The sequence below is a fragment of the Scyliorhinus torazame genome, chromosome 6 (genome assembly GCF_047496885.1).
Source record: "Scyliorhinus torazame isolate Kashiwa2021f chromosome 6, sScyTor2.1, whole genome shotgun sequence".
Classification (NCBI taxonomy): domain Eukaryota; kingdom Metazoa; phylum Chordata; class Chondrichthyes; order Carcharhiniformes; family Scyliorhinidae; genus Scyliorhinus; species Scyliorhinus torazame.
This window is the reverse complement of record NC_092712.1, coordinates 301,610,010-301,622,964: the sequence shown is the minus strand read 5'-3', so window position 1 is coordinate 301,622,964 and position 12,955 is coordinate 301,610,010. Positions and strand designations below refer to the sequence as shown.

The 12,955-nt window shown below is 43.9% G+C and overlaps 1 protein-coding gene across 1 annotated transcript in view; it reads left to right on the top strand.

The window, feature by feature from the left end:
* Positions 1 to 12,955, top strand: part of gmds (GDP-mannose 4,6-dehydratase) — a 677,745-nt gene that overhangs the window by 108,653 nt on the left and 556,137 nt on the right. The window contains exons 3-4 of the mRNA XM_072509922.1: positions 9,084 to 9,171; positions 10,727 to 10,836. Of these exons, the coding sequence (XP_072366023.1) occupies positions 9,084 to 9,171; positions 10,727 to 10,836 (198 nt within the window). The remainder of the gene's footprint in view (positions 1 to 9,083; positions 9,172 to 10,726; positions 10,837 to 12,955) is intronic.

The following is a 12,955-nucleotide window of genomic DNA, read 5'->3' as shown; positions in this document are numbered from 1 at the left end:
TTAGATGAAAGGCTTTTATTGGTTCATTGCGGTTGTTTGTTTTGCAACTTTCCTTCAACACAATGTTTTAATTGGCAGGTATGCTGAAAATCACATAGGCTGTGGCTTCAAGACTTAGAGAGAGGGATGGTTAGCAGTATAGTTGAGTTTGCAGCCCCCGGGTAAGAATGCTAAAAATTACAATTGAGGTAGTACATCTTCAGTTTTGGTAATTATCAATTTAGTTTACGATACAGCTTGTCGTATGAAGAACTTTAGTAAACTTTAACATTTCATGAATATTATAATATGTGTTAGACCCTCTTGCCGGATAGATATTTCACATTCCTATATTATGTGAGTGGTAATGCTGATATTTCCCAAAAAAAAGCTGACATCCAGTACATCAGAAATTTTCTCCAACAAAATATTGTGTAGACTTAAGCTATTATTAAAGAATACCTTAAAGAAAGAAAGTGAGGTCCAGAAGTGGAGAGGTGCCAGGGGTGGGAGGGAAAATCCAGAGTTTAGGGCCTAGGCTGGTGGAGCAATTAAAATTGGGGATGCATAAGAGGCCAGAATTAGAGGAACACAGGAAGGTTGTGGTGCTGGAGTAGACCAGCGATTGGGATGGGGGAAGTCCATGGAAAGATTTGGAAAGAAAGATGATAATTTTAAACTCAAGACATTGCTTGACCAGGAATAAATGTAAGTCAGCGAACACAGTGGTGACAAGTGAATGGAACATGGTGCAAGTTAAGAGATAGGCAGCATAGTTGGGATGACTTCCAGTTTGCCTCTCCAGCTCCCTATTCTTTTTTTCAATGTCTCTTTAACGACCACCTCTTTGACCAAGCTTTACGCATGCTAATATCTCTCCCTTGCCCTAACGCCCATTTAGAACATAGAACATTACAGCACAGTACAGGCCCTTCGGCCCTCGATGTTGCGCCGACCTGTGAAACCACTCTAAAGCCCATCTATACTATTCCCTAATCGTCCATATGTCTATCCAATGACCATTTGAATGCCCTTAGTGTTCGCGAGTCCACTACTGTTGCAGGCAGGGCATTCCACGCCCTTGCTACTCTCTGAGTAAAGAACCTACCTCTGACATCTGTCCTATATCTATCTCCCCTCAATTTAAAGCTATGTCCCCTCGTGCTAGACATCACCATATGAGGAATAAGGCTCTCACTGGCCATCCTATCCAATCCTCTGATCATCTTGTATGCCTCAATTAAGTCACCTCTTAACCTTCTTCTCTCTAACGAAAACAGCCTCAAGTCCCTCAGCCTTTCCTCATCAGATCTTCCCTCCATACCAGGCAACATTCTGGTAAATCTCCTCTGCACCCTTTCCAATGCTTCCACATCCTTCCTAAAATGCGGCGACCAGAATTGCACGCAATACTCCAAATGCAGCCGCACCAGAGTTTTGTACAGCTGCAACATGACCTCATTGCTCCGAAACTCAATCCCTCTACCAGTAAAAGCTAACACACCGTACGCCTTCTTAACAACCCTCTCAACGTGGGTGGCAACTTTCAGGGATCTATGTACATGGACACCGAGATCTCTCTGCTCATCCACACTGCCAAGAATCTTACCATGAGCCCAGTACTCAGTCTTCCTGTTATTCCTTCCAAAATGAATCACCTCACACTTTTCTGCATTAAACTCCATTTGCCACCTCTCAGCTCAGCTCTGCAGCTTATCTATGTCCCTCTGTAACTTGTAACATCCTTCTGCACTGTCCACAACTCCACCGACTTTAGTGTCATCTGTAAATTTACTCACTCATCCTTCTACGCCCTCCTCCAGGTCATTTATTAAAATGACAAACAGCAGTGGCCCCAAAACAGATCCTTGTGGTACACCACTAGTAACTGGACTCCAGTCTGAACATTTCCCATCAACCACCACCCTTTGTCTTCTTCCAGCTAGCCAATTTCTGATCCAAACTGCTAAATGACCCTGAATCCCATGCCTCCGTATTTTCTGCAGTAGCCTACCGTGGGGAACCTTGTCAAATGCCTTACTGAAATCCATATACACCACATCAACTGCTGTACCCTCATCCACCTGTTTGGTCACCTTCTCAAAGAACTCAATAAGGTTTGTGAGGCACGACCTACCCTTCACAAAACCGGGTTGACGATCTCTAATCAAATTATTCCTTTCCAGATGATTATGCATCCTAACTCTTATAAACCTTTCCAAGATTTTGCCCACAACCGAAGTAAGGCTCACTGGTCTATAGTTACCGGGGTTGTCTCCACTCCCCTTCTTGAACAAGGGGACAACATTTGCTATCCTCCAGTCTTCTGGCACTATTCCTGTAGACAAAGATGACTTAAAGATCAAAGCCAAAGGCTCAGCAATCTCCTCCCTAGCTTCCCAGAGAATCCTAGGATAAATCCCATCCGGCCCAGGGGACTTATCTATTTTCACACTTTCCAGAATTGCTAACACCTCCTCCTTATGAACCTCAAGCCCTTCTAGTCTAGTAGCTTGAATGTCCTCGACAACATTGTCTTTTTCCTGTGTGAAAACTGACAAAAAATATTCATTTAGCACCTCTCCTATCTTCTCGGACTCCAAGCACAACTTCCCACTACTGTCCTTGACTGGCCCTATTCTTACCCTAGTCATTCGTTTATTCCTGACATATCTATAGAAAGCTTTAGGGTTATCCTTGATCCTACCTGCCAAAGACTTCTCATGTCCCCTCCTGGCTCTTCTTAGCTCTCTCTTTAGGTCCTTCCTAGCTAACTTGTAACTCTCGAGCGCCCTAACTGAACCTTCATGTCTCATCTTTACATAAGCCTCCTTCTTCCTCTTGACAAGTGTTTCGACTGCTTTAGTAAACCACTGTTCCCTTGCTCGACCACTTCCTCCCTGCCAGACAGGTACATACTTATCAAGGACATGCAGTAGCTGTTCCTTGAACAAGCTCCACATTTCCATTGTGCCCATCCCCTGCAGTTTTCCTCTCCATCCGATGCATCCTAAGTCTTGCCTCATCACATCATAATTGCCTTTCCCCCAGATATAACTCTTGCCCTGCGGTATATACCTATCCCTTTCCATCACTAAAGTAAACGCAATGGAATTGTGGTCACTATCACCAAAGTGCTCACCTACCTCCAAATCTAACACCTGTCCTGGTTCATTACCCAGTACCAAATCCAATATGGCCTTGCCTCTCGTTGGCCTATCTACATACTGTGTCAGGAAATCCTCCTGCACACATTGGACAAAAACAGACCCATATAAAGTACTCGAACTATAGCGTTTCCAGTCAATATTTGGAAAGTTAAAGTCCCCCATAACAACTACCCTGTTGCTTTCGCTCCTATCCAGAATCATCTTTGCAATCCTTTCCTCTACATCTCTGGAACTTTTCGGAGGCCTATAGAAAACCCCGAACAGGCTGACCTCTCCTTTCCTGTTTCTAACCTCAGCCCATACTACCTCAGTAGACGAGTCCTCATCAAACGTCCTTTCTGCCACCGTAATACTGTCCTTGACTAACAATGACACCCCTCTCCCTCTTTTACCACCTTCCCTGAGCTTACTGAAATATCTAAACCCCGGCACCTGCAACAACCATTCCTGTCCCTGCTCTATCCATGTCTCTGAAATGGCCACAACATCCAAGTCCCAGGTACCAACCCATGCCGCAAGTTCACCCACCTTATTCCGGATGCACCTGGCATTGAAGAAGACACACTTTAAACCACCTTCCTGCCTGCCGGTACACTCCTGCAACTTTGAAACCTTATTCATGACCTCACTACTCTCAACCTCCTGTATACTGGAGCTACAATTCAGGTTCCCAAGCCCCTGCTGAACTAGTTTAAACCCTCCCGAAGAGCATTAGCAAATTTCCCCCCCAGGATATTGGTACCCCTCTGGTCCAGGTGTAGACCATCCCGTTTATAGAGGTCCCACCGACCCCAGAATGAGCCCCAATTATCCAGAAATCTGAAACCCTCCCTCCTGCACCATCCCTGTAGCCACGTGTTCAACTCCTCTCTCTCCCTATTCCTCGTCTCGCTATCCCGTGGCACGGGTAACAACCCAGAGATAATAACTCTGTTTGTCCTAGATCTAAGTTTCCACCCTAACTCCCTGAATTCCTGCCTTACATCCCTATCCCTACCTATGTCGTTGGTACCTATAATGGACCACAACTTGGGGCTGCTCCCCCTCCCCCTTAAGGATCCCGAAAACACGATCCGAGACATCACGCACCCTGGCACCTGGGAGGCAACACACCAACCGCGCGTCTCTCTCGTTCCCACAGAATCTCCTATCTATCCCCCTAACTATGGAGTCTCCAATGACTAATGCTGTACTCCTCTCCCCCCTTCCCTTCAGAGCAACAGGGACAGATTCCGTGCCAGAGCCCTGTACCCCATGGCATACCCCTGGTAAGTCCCCCCCCCCCCCTCCCCCCCCCCCCCAACAGTATCCAAAGCGGTATACTTGTTACTAAGGGGAACGACCGATCATTTACAAATCATTTACAAATGATTATTCTTGTGGAATAACATTGGGACGTTATTTGAATTAAAGGCACTGTAAATGCAAGTTTCTGCCCTTGTTCTGTAATTGGAAAATTTAGCTTTTCAAACGCAAGCCGTCAAACTGCTTGATTGTCCTTCATGCTCTAATCTTCAGCTGCTTTGTAGGTAAACTGCAAGGCAATTGCATTCAATGTAGCTTGGCATTAGTCAAATAGTCATTTGGAATAAGACACGGTAATTAATTCATTGCTGTGCTCTTTGAATGAAAAGTTCAAAGGAGCTTGGAATTGCTCAGAGTCCAGCACATGAGCTTTTAGAGCTTGATATTTCTAGTTGAATAAAGAAAAAGTAATATTTTGCAACTCTGTTTTTGAATAATAATGATCTTGGCTTAGATCTTTTCTAAGCATTTGAAGTTTTATTATTTAATTGATTATCATGGCAAGTATATCTGATGTATTGGATGCTTGCAGCAGAAATGTGCATGCCAAATCTTAATTTTGTACTGAATGTGTGGGATAGTTTGCGTCTTTGTCTATTTTTTGGCTCACTAGTTCTTTGCTAAGTAATCAAGAAAGTTGATGAAGGATGACGGTTCTTCCCAGATTCCTGTTCGTCTTTCAGTGCCTCCCCATTTTCATGGGGGGGTGGTTTGGCACTGCCAAACTTCTGCAGCTACTATTGGGCGGCAAACGTGGCCATGATTTGGAAGTGGGTAATGGAGGAGGGGGCGGCTAGAGGCGGCGTCATGCAAAGGCACCAGCCTAGGGGCACTAGTAACAGCACCGCTACCGTTCTCGCCGGCAACGATACACCACAAGCCCAGTGGTGACGGCGGCACTGACGGTCTGGGGTCAGTGGAGGAGGCACAGGGAGGAGGAGGGGACAGTTTGGACCCCGATACGGAACAACCATAGATTTGCTGCGGGCAAGATAGACGGGGGGGTTCCAAGGCTGGTATAGGGCAGGCATTAGAAGGATGGGGGAACCTGTTTATAGATGGGACTTTCCCTAGCATGCAGGCGTTGGAGGAGAAGTTCGGCCTGCCCCCGGGAAATGCGATACCTCCAGGTTCGGGACTTTCTCAAGAAACAGGTGGGGACATTTCCGCTGTTACCCCCTCAAAGAATACAGGACAGGGTTGTGTCTGGCATCTGGGTAGGAGAGGAGAAGGTGTCGGAGGTATTTCATGAGCTGCAGGAGGCGGAAGAAACCTCAATTGAGGAGCTGAAGGGCAAGTGGGAGGAGGAGCTGGGCAAGGAGCTGGATGAGGGCCTGTGGGCTGATACCCTGGGCAGGGTGAATTCATCCGCATCATGCGCCAGGCTCAGTTTAATTCAGTTTAAGGTGGTGCACCGGGTTCACATGACGACGGCAAAAATGAGCAGGTTTTTTGGGGTAGAGGACAGGTGTGCGAGATGTGCAGGGAGTCCAACGAACCAAGTCCATATGTTCTGGGCATGCCCGGCGCTTAAAGAATTCTGGCAGGGCTTTGTGAGGGCTATGTCCAGGATTTTGGACACTCAGGTGAAGGCGAGTCCAACAATAGTGATATTTGGGATGTCGGAGGATCCGGGGGTGCAGGAAGCGAAAGAGGCCGAGGTGTTGGCCTTTGCCTCCCTGATAGCCCGGAGGCGGATCTTGTTAATGTGGAGGGACTCGAAACCCCCGAGTGTGGAGACCTGGGTTAGCGATATGGCTGGGTTTCTCAGCCTGGAGCGAATAAAGTTTGCCTTGAGAGGGTCCTTGATGGGGATCTCCCGACGGTGGCAACCTTTCCCTTGACTTTCTAGGGGAGCAGTAAAGTGTCAGCAGCAGCAGCAACGCGGGGAGGGGTGGCGAGGGGGAGGGGGGGGGGGGGAACGTGTTGATATAACGTGTTTTTTTATTTTGCATAATGATAGCAGCCACCTTGTTTTGTTAAATATTTTTTGTTTACTGTTTTTCTTTTTGTTATGTAAAAATCCTGGTTGAAAAGAGCTTTAATAAAAATAATATTTTTTTTAAAAAGCAAGTTGATGAAGGTAGTACTTTTAATGTTGTGTAAATGGACTTTCCAAAGGTGTTTGATAAAGTAACAAATAGCAGATTTGTTAGGAAACTGGGAGTAAAGGGCAGTGCGTGTGTGAAAACGAAGTTGGCTGTGGGACAGAAATCAGATAGTAGTAACGAATGGGTTTTTTCAGACTCAAGAAAAGTGTGCAGGGGTGCCCCCCCCCCCCCCCCCCCCCCCCCCCCCAGTTTTAGGACCGCTACTCCTTTTGATATATATTAATGGCCCGGATTTGGATATCCAGGGCATAATTTCAAAGTTTGCAAATGATAAACTAAAAAAATGTAATCAACAGTGAGGGTTGAGTAACAATTTTTTGAAGGCGATAAATATATCGATGAAATGGCTCATCAAATTTCAAACAGAAGTGTGAAATGATGCATATTGATCAGTAAAGAAAGCAAACTAAATGGTACATCTTTAAAGGGAGCAGGAACACAGAGACTTGGGGGTTGTACAATTGGATCTTTGAAGGTGGCAAGGCAAGTTAATACGGTTGTTTTCAAAGAAAGCAAAAGGATCCATGGCTTCGTAATTCGAAGCAGAGTGGGACTAAAGCAGAGAAGTCATGCTAAACCATTATGAATTACTGGTTAGGCCCCAGGTTGTCCAATTCTGAACACTTCAGGAAGGGTGTCAGTGCCTGTGTGAAGATACTGAGGGCGTTTATCTAAAATGGCACTCACCGGGACGTCAGTTACGTGGAGAGCCTTGAGAGGCTGAGGTTGTTCTTTTCAGAACAGGGAAGTTTAAGGAAAGTTTAAGAGTTGTCCAAACGTTTACGAAGAATTTTGATTGAGTAAATAAGGAGAAATTATTTCCAGTGGCAGGAGAGTTGGTTACCAAATGAATGACCTTAATTTAAGGTAACTGACAAAACAGGAGGGGAGATAATTACTTTGTTTTTAAAAAAAAAAAATACAATCTGGAATTGATTGCCTGAAAGGGTGATGGAAATACATTCACCATTAACGTTCAAAGAAGATTGGACACATTTTTGAAGAGGAATACGTGCAATGGTCGGCATGGTGTACAGTGGTTAGCACTGCTGCTTCATATTGTCAGGTACCCGGGATCAATTCTGACCTTGGGTGACTATGTGGAGTTTGTACTTTCTCTCCGTGACTGCTTGGGTTTCCTCCGGGTGCTCCGGTTTCCTCCCACAGTCCAAAGATGTGCAGTTTAGGTGGATTAGCCATGATATATTGCCCCTTAGTGTGCAAGGAAGTGTAGGTTAGATTATGGGGTAACGGAGATAGGGTGGGGTGGACGAGGGAGTGGACATGGGTAGAGTGCTCTTTCGAAGGGTCAGTGCAGACTCAATGGGTAGATTGGCCTCCTTCTGCACTGCCAGATACTATGATTCTATGATATGTAGAAAGTGCAGTTGGACTAATATGTGACCAGCATAAGGTCAGACATGGGGATGTTCGCTGATCACTGCATAACGTTCAGCACCATTCGCGACTCCTCAGACAGTGAAGCAATCCATGTCCAAATGCAGTAAGACCTGGACAGTATCCAGGCTTGGGCTGGCAAGTAATATTCGCCTCACACAAGTGCCAGGCAATGACCATTTCCAAAAGAGAGAATCAAACCATAGCCCCATGCCATCACCATCACTGAATCCCCCACTATCAACATCCTGGGGGGGTTGCCATTGACTAGAAACAGAACTGGACTAACCATACAAATATAGTGGCTACAAGAGTTGGTCAGAGGCTAGGAATCCTGCTGCGGGTAACTCACCTCCTCACTCTCCAAAGCCTGTCCACCACCTACAAGGCACAAGTCAGGGGTGTGATGGAATACTATCCACTTGCCTGGATGATTGCAGCTCCAACATGGTTCTACCAGATTAAACTTCAGCAATATTCCTACATATACCTGGGGATACGCTTGTCAAGCTGGGCCTAACTTCTTTGGGTTAGATATGTGGTGATGCTACCTTACAAGAAATTGTACATACCAATAACAATGACAACAGTTTGCGTGTGTATACCACCTTTGATGTAGCAAAATATCCCGAGATGTTTCACAGGAGCGATATCAGACAAATTTGATGCACGAGAGATTTTAGGACAGCTTTGTCAAAGGGATAGGCATTCATTAGCAGCTAATTAGGGAGAGAGGATGAGATAGACAGGTGGAAAAATTTGGGTGAGAAAATGCCTGAAAAAACAGTCAACTTATGGTTTCTCAGTAGTTTGATTGAGAGACTCTTAAGCATTACTGGCCTTCTGCACGTGTCTTGACGCCTAACTTAATGGCCCATATGTGTGCTGAAACCGCCTTTTCATTTAGTTTGCATTGCCGTTACTTTTTTGGGAAACCAATGAGCTTTTTTATGGATTGTGTTTATTTTAAGGGCACTGTGGTGTTTATTGGTCTAGTAGTAGTTGTTCTGTTCCTCCTGCACATTTTGTCCTTTGATTTCTAACTTATTTTTAGGCCAGTTAATGAGGCTCAATGAATGAAGCCGAAAAGTAACTTTTTTTGTTGTATGTTTTTTCTCAGGTACATGGCATTATCCGTCGATCCAGTTCTTTCAACACTGGCCGTATTGAGCATTTATACAAGAATCCTCACACGCACATAGAAGGGAGTAAGTTTGTGTTTGTACATGGTTGATGCTTTTCTTTTGCCACTAAACAGTTCCCTTGCTGAATTTACTTCCTTTTTTTGCCTTCCGTTTTCCTGTATGGCAGCCCTAATAAAAACATTTTTACTCATTAATTAGTAACCATTCCGTTTTGAAGTCCAATTTCATTTTCTCTGTATTTCTATTTAGACTCAGTTTTGCCACCTCACTCCATCAATAAAGCTGCAATAGCAGTTGTTATATGCATTTTATTAGGGTTGGTGTCAATCTTAAAACCTTTTTAGACAATTAAGCTGATGCATAGCTGTGCACTGGCACTTATTCTGATTATTGGCGGCACGGTAGCACAGTGGTTAACACTGTTGCTTCACAGTACCAGGGTCCCAGGTTTGATTCTCACTTGGGTCACTGTCTGTGCGGAGTCTGCACGTTATCCCCGTGTCTGCGTGGGTTTCCTCCGGGTGCTCTGGTTTCCTCCCAAAAGTCCCGAAAGATGTGCTTGTTAGGTGAATTGGACATGCTGAATTCTCCCTCAGTGCACCCAAACAGGCACCGGAGTATGGTGACTCAGGGATTTTCACAGTAACTTCATTGCAGAGTTAATGTAAGCCTACGTGACAATAATAAAGATTATTATTGTGCAAAGCTACCATTTAATACTATGAGGAATTCTCCTGTTAATTGCTGATACTTGTACAAAACCTATTTGATGAGCGAGTTCAGATTAATTTAGTTTAGATTATAAACTAGTTGAACTAATTTACCATGGCGGATTCTTAATGCTTAATCTTTTTTGTAAAAACATTGAGAAATTGCTATATTAACAATATTATACTTGAAAATTTAACATTGCAAAAAAAACCTCACATTTTAATTAGATGATTCTTATTGACGTCAACATGTTTAAGGGTATAATTGAATACTTTTGTGTGCAAAAGTCAAAAGACGGCCCTTCAAAACAATGGAAGGGCGAAGAGAGAATCATTGCAAATTATAAACAGGATTTGTCTAAACAAATCTAACTGAACTGGCACTGGTCCAGCTTTTGGACTGTGGATGATTCGCAATAAAAATATTAGAGTACGACTACCATCTACTTTTTGTTGCTGACCTAAGGCATTCAAGTGTCTGAACTTAATTTTTTCCAATTTCTTCATAAAAGTGCTAATATCTGTTAATATATTAAACTTTGGTTTTTCTATCCATAATTTCTATTGGTGGTTATTGACTCCAAAGGTTTGAATGCCTCACTATTAATGTTTCTATAAAAGTTTTGCATTCATTTTTTAAAAAATTATTCTTGTTTTGATGATAATTAAGCTGTTTGGATATTTTGTTGCACTAACTCCTCTTTAGCAACCATGGATAGACAATGCTCAATTAAGTGTTGCTTTCATTATTTCATAAATAGAGAGGCAATACAAAATAAAATGTATTTTATACAACCTGATCTAATTTCAATTTGACTTCAAGGTTTGGAGAATGTTCATTGTCTTTTTGGGGGGGATTTGCTAAATTCCAGACTCTGGAAATACTAACTTGGGCTTTCAATTTACAGACATGAGACTGCACTATGGGGATCTCACTGACAGCACGTGCCTAGTTAAGATCATTAATGAAGTGAAGCCCACCGAAATCTATAACCTGGGTGCACAAAGCCATGTTAAAGTAAGTGATTTTGAACAAACTATTGTCTTGCCCTTCAGGTCACTTAGAGGGACTTGAATACAAAACCTCAGTTTGAGGACAATTAGGTAACTCCAAGACCATAAGACTTTGGAGTAGATGTAGGTCATTCGGCCCATCGAGTCTGCTCCGCCATTCAATCTGGTCTTGACTGATCTGATATAGTAAACCTATAGTCCACTTTCCTGCCTTATCCCCATAACCCTTGATTTCATCACTTTGAAAAGTCTGTCTATCTCAGCCTTGAACATACTTAGCAACCCAGTTTCTACAGCCTTCTGTGATAATGAATTCCACAGCTTCGCTATCCTCTGAGAGAAGAAATTCCTCCTCATCTCTGCATTAAATGGACACTCCCTTACTCTGAGATCATGGCTTCTGGCCCTAGATTCTCCCACAAGAGGAAACAGCCTCTCAGCACATACTCTGTCAATCCCCCTGAGAATCCTATACGTCTCAATAAGATCACCTCTCATTCTTCTAAACTCAAGTGAGTACAGGCTCAACCTGTGGTGAGAAGAAAATCCCTCCATACCGGGATTAACTCAGTGAACCTCTGGACTGCCTCCAATGTCAATATATTGTTCCACAGATAAGGACACCAAATCTGTTCACAGTACTTACGGTGTAGTCTAACTAGTGCCTTGTAAAGTTTCAGCAAGACTTCTCTATTTTTATACTCACTCCCTTTGAAATAAAGGCTAACATTCCATTGGCATTCCCCATTACTTGCTGAACTTTCATGCTGGCTTTTTGTGATTTACACACGAGGGCAGCACGGTAGCATTGTGGATAGCACAATTGCTTCACAGCTCCAGGGTCCCAGGTTTGATTCCGGCTTGGGTCACTATCTGTGCGGAGTCTGCACATCCTCCCCGTGTGTGCGTGGGTTTCCTCCGGGTGCTCCGGTTTCCTCCCACAGTCCAAAGATGTGCAGGTTAGGTGGATTGGCCATGATAAATTGCCCTTAGTGTTCAAAATTGCCCTTAGTGTTGGGTGGGGTTACTGGGTTATGGGGATAGGGTGGCGGTGTTGACCTTGGGTAGGGTGCTCTTTCCAAGAGCTGGTGCAGACTCGATGGGCCGAATGGCCTCCTTCTGCACTGTAAATTCTATGATTCTATGACCCCGAAATACCTCTGTGCTGCAGTTTTCTGCAGTCTTTCTCCATTTAACTAATATTCAGCGCCTTTATTCTTCCTACCAAAGTGCATAACTTCACATTTTCCTGCATTATATTCCATGTGCCAAGTTTTTACCCATCACCTAACCCGTCTATCCCACTGTAGATTCTTTGTGTCACCCTCACCACTTGCCTTCCCACCTATTTTTGTGCCATCCGCAAACTTGGCAATAGTGCATTCACTTCCCTCGTCTAAATCATTAATATATATTGTAAATAATTGTGGCCCTCACACTGACCCCTGTAGCACTGCACTAGTTGCAGGTTGCCATCCTGAAAATGTCCCTCTTATTCAACTGTATCTTTTATCAGTTAGGCAATCCTCAATCCATGCTAATATGCTAGTCCCAATGCCATTGCTATAATTATAGCATCTTGTTAAGTAGCCTTTTGTGCGGTACTTTATCAAACGCATATTAAAAAGGACTCCCCAATTTTGGAATTCCTGGCCCTGAGGTGTCTTTAGGCCACACCTCTCCAGCTGACTGCCTATTTCTCACTTTCCCTTTTAAAATGCACAGTGTGTGTACAATACGGTGAGAAAGTCGACCGTGAAGGCCTGCGAACTTCACACTGGTTTTATCTCCTGAACCAACACTTGGTATTTTTGGGAAAGATTCTGCCCATTAGCTGCAAAAGGAAGCACAGCATAGTGTAAAGAGAGATATAGAAGCAAGGACATTTTTTTTTTTACAATAACTTGTTTTTTTCCACTTTAAGGTGCTGAACGGTGTTTTAATATTGTTTCGTAAGTTTAACATAATGTTTTGCCATGCTGTCTGGGCTCAACCTTGTACCCACTAATCTCTAGTTCCTCCAGTTTAAAAACTGGGATTGGACTGTTTCACCTGAGTATATTTTTGCAGAACCCACCAAGCATTGCCACATATCACACACGTGCAATAGTACACATGGCACC